This window comes from Equus asinus, chromosome 15 (genome assembly GCF_041296235.1).
Source record: "Equus asinus isolate D_3611 breed Donkey chromosome 15, EquAss-T2T_v2, whole genome shotgun sequence".
Lineage (NCBI taxonomy): Eukaryota > Metazoa > Chordata > Mammalia > Perissodactyla > Equidae > Equus > Equus asinus.
In genome coordinates this window covers 27,406,218-27,413,988 of record NC_091804.1, presented here as the reverse complement: position 1 = coordinate 27,413,988, position 7,771 = coordinate 27,406,218, and the positions used below count along the sequence as shown (strand labels likewise).

At 44.1% G+C, this 7,771-nt stretch overlaps 1 protein-coding gene across 1 annotated transcript; it reads left to right on the top strand.

The window, feature by feature from the left end:
* The first annotated feature begins 4,003 nt into the window (after positions 1 to 4,003).
* C15H20orf173 (chromosome 15 C20orf173 homolog) lies at positions 4,004 to 5,161 on the top strand. The gene is made up of 4 exons (XM_070486251.1): positions 4,004 to 4,315; positions 4,542 to 4,717; positions 4,870 to 4,963; positions 5,135 to 5,161. Exons 1-4 carry the CDS (start codon positions 4,004 to 4,006, stop codon positions 5,159 to 5,161), a joined length of 609 nt encoding a protein of 202 aa, XP_070342352.1.
* Positions 5,162 to 7,771: the final 2,610 nt, after the last annotated feature.

Genomic DNA, 7,771 nt, shown 5'->3' with positions numbered 1-7,771 from the left:
ATCACTGTCAAACTAGATGGGGATGTCTTCTTGGGATGTTGGATATTAATACCTATATAGGAGAGGAATTGCTACCTTGAGGCCTCAATAAAAAGATGGGATTTTGACAGAGCTAGACCTGTATGAAAAGGGTAGGTGAGAAAAAAATTATCCACCTGTACAGGGAAGAGAAAGAGAATGCTTGAGACTCTCTCAACTTGTGTCCTTGATGAGAAGACAAAAGCATACAAATAAAACGTTGCTGCGACATTGTAATCACAGGCCTGTCCTCACGTAAGTTTGGGGTTTGGATTTATATTCTCTGCTTGGTCTGGAAGATCTGAATTGGAGAAATTACCATAAAATTGAGGGTGCCACGCAGAAGCAAACATGAAACCTCTCTGAGGGAACACACCTCAGTTTAAGCCACCTAGCATTCTCAAGGATAAAACCCTGCCGAAGATGAGCGCCTGATCTAATGTTGCAAGAAACACAACAAAGTCCGTCTGGAGCAAGAGTCAAAAGACACCATCATCAACATAATTAGACTCTCATGGCCTTGAGAGAACGGAACTTTCAGATAAAAACTATAAGTATGTTCAGAATGATTAAAGACATTTAGGAAACAATAAAAGTATAAAGATGATAGCAAACCAGGAAGACTTGAAAATAAATTTAAAAGAATTTCTAGAAATGAAAAATATGGTAATTTAAGTTCAAAAATCAGTGGAAGGGTTAAACAGCCCATTAGACACAGTTAAGGAGAGAAATACTGAACAGAAAGAGGTGAAAAAATTACCCAGGATGAGGTATAGAAGAATAAGATCATAGATATAAAGGAGAGGTTCAGAATGAAGAAATCTAACATAGGACTAATAGGAGTTCTAGTAGGAGCGTTAGTGAAAATGAGGGAGAGGCAATATTTGAAAGATAAGGCTGCGAATGAGCCAAAATTGATGAAAGTCATGAGTTCTCATATTCAGCAAGCCTGAATCTATTCAAACAGAATAAATAAACATACATCCACACCTAGACATCAGAACACCAAAAACAAAGAAAATGTTAAGACCGGAAAAAAAAAAGGAAAGTAGCTACGTGAATGTCATTATATTATTCACTCCAGTGTTGTTAATTGTAGTATTCACTATAGTGTCCTTCAAATATTTTATGATAATAAGAGAAAAAAATTAACCACCATTCAAGAGTATATTGGTTAAGGGATGGGGCTTCCAGAATGACTCAATGAGCTCAGCAAATCCTCTCCTTAAAAAGCAATGATAAAACTGTACAGAATTGTCATAATCACTTCAGGGCTCTAGAAATTAATCAAAGGCATACATCAAATTGAGAAGCATTTATTCAAGAAAAACTACCAAACCTCAGTCAAGACAAGGACATTTCGTGGCATTTTAGCCAGTGGCTGCTCCCATCTTCCCCACCCCAAGTCTGTGCTTTAGTCCTACTAGCGGGGGGAAGTTTGTGAGGATTAGGAGCTGTGCCCTTGGACGGGCTTGTTTTAATTTGGAGCAGAGATTGTAAAACTCTCACCCATGGACATTGCTGAAAACAATAGCAATCTAGGGGCAAATAATCAAGGAAAACCAAAATTGTGGCTAGCCTGAGGTCATGATACTGGTTGGGACAAGCAAAAGGCTGGCAAACCAGCCAGAAATTTAACAGAGAGATCTGGCAACAAGATAGCTATAGTGGGCCTTGATAAGTTTTCACACGTCCCTGGTGGTCTGGAAGGCTGCCCACTTGCACAAGCCTGTACGCAAGCTCAGGAGAGATCTGAGAGGGTCTTAGACATGGAGTTATCTCTGGCCGAATGCGAGGCCCCAAGCATGCAGAAAGTAAAAGCTGAGCGAACTTGTGGCAAACTGCTTGAATTTTCAATGTGTCCCCAAACCACACAGAGATCCATGGCAAAGGGGAGAAGTCTTATAGACTCAAGATGTTTAATTAAGTGTAACCTATGACCAGTCTTTGGCTGACCACTAAACTACGTTGAACCCCTAACCTTTTGTGATCGTGGGTTAAGCAAATCATTCTTAGATATGATACGAAAGCATAATCCATAAAATAAATTGGACTTCATTAAGATTAAAGTTTTTGTGCTTCAAAAGACACCATTAATACAAGTCACATACTAGGAGAAAAGATTTGCAAATCATATATGATTAAGGACTTATATCTAGAATATATAAGGAATTCTTAAAACTCACTAATAAGATGAACAACCCAATTTAAAAATGGGAAAAATATTTGAATAGATATTTCACTAAAGAAGATATATGAATGGCTAGCTAATAAGTGTATGAAAAGATGCTCAGCGTCATTATTTATTAGGGAAATGCAAATTAAAACCACAATAAGATGCTCTTCAAATCCAGGAAATTGACATTGGTACAATACAATTAACTGGATTACAGACCTTACTCAATTTTTTTTGGTGAATTGTTTTAAAAGCTGTAAAATACCCAGTGCAGATTTCCACTAGTTAAGATGAACCATTTTACCATTCTCATCCCATCAAAATAAATGTTCTGATTTTTTAAAAGAACAAAATGGTTTCTGACCCTTTTTTTTTCTAAAATCTTAAAAATAATTCAAAGCTTTTCATTTTTGTTTCTTAGTATCTTTCACAGGCTAGGACTGAATTAAGAAGGTGGCAGTGGAGATGCAGAGAAGAAGGTGGTTTGGAGTAGAAGCAAATGGATTTAAAAATGGAGTTAGATCATAGAAGGCGGAGAAATTGAGGATGGCACGTGGGTTTCTGGCTTCAGCAACTGGGACTATTTATTGAGATAGAGACGTCTTGGGAAGGGATTTGTTTAAAGGGAAAATCATGAGGTCAGTCTCAGGCTTGTTCAGTGTGACAGGTCTCTGAGACATCTAAGTCGAAGTCTGAGAGGCTGTTGGATACGGGGTCTTAGAAAATAGAAGGGAGGTCTGAGCCGAAGTTACACAATTGGAGAAGGAGCCTCACATATAAATAGTAAAGTTCCCTTTCGTCTCTTTTCATATATCCCATAAGTATTTATTAAAAGATTCTAAGACTTAGCATAAGTGAGCAAAAAGTGAGGCCATCTTGCGCTAAATGGCCCCATCCCTCCTCTGTGTGACTACTCGCTGCTCTGCACATACTCGAAAAAATTCACATGCTCTCTTGATTTATGGCCTCTGCTTACATGTGTACTCCCCGATAACCTGATAAATTAAAATTTTGTTTTATGAGTTTCTTTCCATGAACAGGCTGACCACAGGCAGGAAACACACCTACAAGGTATCCATCACAGCTAACAGAAGAGCGGAACAATAAAAGACCCTGGAGTCCGTCATGCCTGAAGGAAACCTCCTCCTTACTGCCCATTTTCCCTATATAACTACCTCAAAGTTCTGTAATTTTGGAATGGTTTTTTGAGATCTTAGTCTGCTGTCTTCCCAATTATGCCAGGTAATTGAATTAAAACTTCCTTTCTCGATCCCTAACTTGTGATTAATTGGCTCAGATCGTGGCGAGCAGAGTGAGCCCATTGCTCGGTATCATTAGGGATGCAGAGGTAAAGAAGACAGGTTGGTCTCTGTGCTCGTGGATCTTACATTCAGTGGAGGCAGCATGTGTATTACAGACAGGATAGGGTGCTGGCTTTGTCCAGGCAAGCTAAAGGAGGGAGGTCACAATGTGTACTTTGTGAGGAGATCTATGATATAACTGGGTAGCACAGAGGACCCCACTGAGAGCTAAGCTTTCCTCCTTCAAGGAGGAGATGGGACACACCGTATGCTATCTTTCTGCTCTTGCACCTTCCATCCCAGGCCCAGCCAGAGTCTTCTTTGGAGGTGAGCAAATGGATAGGGAGGCAGGAGATGAGGAGCTGGGAGGAGGTTTGGTGTAGATGGTTGGGGAGCCAGGGAGGCCAACAAGACAGAGTTGTGGGACTGTCTGTGGCCTATTCTTCTTTCTTCTCAGTCCCGGTAGAGAAGCCAGTCTGCTATCTGCCACAAGAGCCATCACCTGGATATGAAACACTTATGGCAGATTTTTGTCCTATGGGTCTTCTGGGTGTTCATCTTGTGGCTGATGGCCTCCTGCCTGGATCAGAAACCTGAATCAGCACCCCGGGAAAAACTGATGTACTTGGTACCACGGCCTTGCAACTGCTCTTGGTTCAAATTCAGGAAATGTGGCTGCCCATCTGGGACTCTCAACTCATCTCTTTACCATCCCACAGTCAGAGAATGGAACTGGTTTGACACATGCTATGGGAAGATGATGGGGTACCTGAAGGGGGCAACAGAGTCCATGACTTCTGATGCTGTGCTCCAGTGGTTGGTCAGTTGTCAACAGGGGGCCCAGTCCTATCCCCTGTCCTTCCCAGGCCTAGCCTATCTCCTGCCCAAACCTCTTCCCTCAGTCCTGGCTTAATGCACCTCTCATCTTCACAGCCTCAATCCCTGACCTCCAGATGGAGGTTTCACCCACCTAGGTCTGCTTTCCTTCCACTGGGAGATGATACCTGGCTCCCAGCCCCTAGTCTCTTCTCTCTTGCTATTTCCAGGGCACGAACTCAGCAAGTGAGCTGGACAAAGTGTGGAAGAAGCTGTTCAAGGTGATTCCCAGACCTTCAGCAAGTCATTTTGATCTCTACTGTGGGACTTGTGTGTTGGGGAACTTGAAGATCCTGCAGGCCTCCAGCCTCCACAACAACGTCAACCAACACACCGCAGTCTGCAGGTGGGTGCTGAGGGGAGGGCAGGGAGCAGGAAGGTCAGGCCTGTCCCCAGAGTTCTATCAGTTTCTGCTCTCCTTCCCAGGATGTACCAGGCTCCAGTTCAGGGCTTCAAGACAGTGGGGAACCAAACCATGGGGCGCTTCATCTACCGCAGGAATGTTGGAGACCAGGGTTCCTGGAGACAGCTGGTGCTGCTGGTCCTGAAGCTTTTTGATTTGGCATGGACTTCAGATGCTCTGAGTGAGGAGGTGATGGTCTTGGAACACAGACATTCTTAATATGGGAGTGAGGGGAGGTCACTGCAAGGGAAGACAGGGGGGGTCCAGGGAGACCCTCTGCTGGCTTACTGGGGGGACTTACAGGACCTTCCCAAGTCTCAGGGGCTACTGAAACTTCCCCACCTCCTAATTCTTTCTTAGATTTCAGAAGATGGTCTAATTCCCTAGTGGAATGGAAGATAACAAAGACCAGGTAGGGAGACAAGAGAGAGTAGGATGTGGCTGTGGGCTGCCGTGAGAAGGGCCCCAGGTCGGCCCCCTCTTCCTTCTTCCCCAGGTCCTGGTGATCAGCCCCACCTTCCACAGGTACAACCAGGGTAACAGGCTGAATACCCAGGGTCAGCATCTATCCCTGGGGCTTGTGGCTCTGGTCTGTGCATTGCACACCTGTGACCCAGTTAAGAGAGATTCTTATCCCTTCCTCACTTAAAACTTCTCTCCTGTATGCCTTCAACATAGAGTTCAAAATTTTCTGTCTGGCTTTCAAGACCCTGCAAGATCTGACCCCTCCCCTCCCCTCCTCTCTCCCAGGCTCACACACTGGGCTTCTCGGCATACCCCAAACACACCAGCTGCCTCGTGCCTTCTCACACACTGCTCCCTCTGCATGGAATGCCCTTCTCTTGTCTCCCTGGGGAACTCTCTCTCTTCCTCCAATATCATGAGGAGCAACTAGTTGATGCTCTCTTTTCTGGGCTCTGAGGTCACTCTGTGTGTTCAGAGTCTGTTTTTCCTCAAGAAGGTGAGCTCCGTTCTCCTCCCAGCTCCAAGAGGCAGCCTATTACCATTGATGTTGAGTGAGGGCAGGTGGAATAAGGACAGAATTCAGCCTGCTGACACATACATCCTTCTCTCATTCACCAGGATGCCCGCTTTGGATTTTGATCAGAAAAGCAAGGAAAGTGGTCCCGTTACTGGGAGGATGTTAATCAGACCAACGACTGCAAGGAGATTCTGTCCATGCATAGCACACAAGGAGAAATGGAAGTCAGCTAGAGCGTGTGGGCAAGCTCACCATCCACACGTGACACCCTGTAGGGTCCACACAAGTCCTAGTCCTTTGGGCCTGAATGCAGGGGAGTCTTGGGATGGTGGCAGCTGCAGCAGGACTATGAGGACTTTCAGGGGTAAACGGCAAGAGGAAATTGTGTGGAGATCAGTCTGGTACTGAATAAAATCCTGGCCTGATTCCCTTACCTGCGAGGATAGTGTCAGGAGAGGAAGGGCCACTTTTGATTTCCAGATCTCAGGGGCAGTATTTATGTTAATGTCTCTCCTGATCCCCTGGATCATGCAGGAGGTGTAAATTTAGACCTAACCCCTGCAAAGTGCAAGCCCAGGCTGAGTTCTTAAGGCGGGACTCTTTCCCCATCAGATAAGAGATAAGCCTCCTTGTTTCACCCTATGCGGGAGGGTGGATTTTTTTCTAGCTCAGCTTTTTCACTGAAGGTTCAGCTCGTTGAGGTTCTCAGTGTTTGTAGGGCCCTCTGTTTTAGTTCTCTGTCTCTCCTGGGCTCAAGGTCCTCTGCCCACATGGGCATTAAATTTCTAAATTCCTGGGCAGCCACTCAGGCAGCTCAAGCACTCCCGATGCTGTTTTTCAGTTTTCATTTCTGGCATCTAGGGTCTTCCTGTTTTTCTTTTGACCTCTGTTCTGCACTTAAAATAATTTTTTTTGAAGATTTTATTTTTTCCCTTTTCTCCCCAAAGCACCCCAGTACATAGTTGTATATTTTACTTGTGGGTCCTTCTTGATGTGGCATGTGGGATGCCACCTCAGCATGGCCTGATTAGCAGTGCCATGTCCGCACCCAGGATCTGAACTGGCGAAACCCTGGACCGCCGAAGTAGAGCGCAAGAACTTAACCACTCTGCCACGGGGCAGGCCCCTAAAATAATTTTTATTAAAACAATATATATGTATATGTTTGGAAATTTTCCCATTAACAAGACGTTAGGAACGGTAGTTGCCTCTGGGGAGGAGACTGGGTAGGTGGGGAACAAGTGAGGGATGGATTCTTTCTTTTCTTTTACTTTTAGTACCTTTTGGACTATGTCCCACAGGGACAGTCCAATACTACATTATACACTCAAAAATAAATACAATTTAAAAAATTTAATACTGTGTTTTGATCAGCAGTTCTGGATTTTTGTAGTAGGAGAGTGTTAAGGTTATATATATATATTTTTTTTTTTTTGAGGAAGATTAACCCTAAGCTAACAACCACCACCAATCCTCCTCTTTTTGTTGAGGAAAATTGGCCTTGAGCTAACATCTGTGCCCATCTTCCTCTACTTTATGTGGGATGCTGCCACAGCATGGCTTGATAAGTGGTGCATAGGTCTGTGCCTGGGAACCTAACTGTCAAACCCCAGGCCACTGAAGAGGAGCATGTGAACTTAACCACTATGCCACCAGGCCGGCACCCCGGTTATCTTTTAATTCATCATTTTGCTAGAATTGTAGTGAGAACTAAGTCTTTGTAGCTTTCCTGTAGCTCCGTGAGCTGGGTGAACATGTGATGGGGCCAGCGAGTTCCATGGGCAGCAGCTCTTTGCCTTCTTGCTGTGGAAAACAGTTTGTCAGTTCCTCGGAAAGTTAAACATAGCATTACGATATGAACCAGCAATTCCACTCTTAGATACCCAAGAGAAATGAAAACATATATCCACATAGAAACTTGTACACAGATGTTTATAGCAGCATTATTCACCATAGCAAAAAGGTGGAAACAACCCAAATATCTATCAATGGGCAAATGGATAAACAAATTGTGG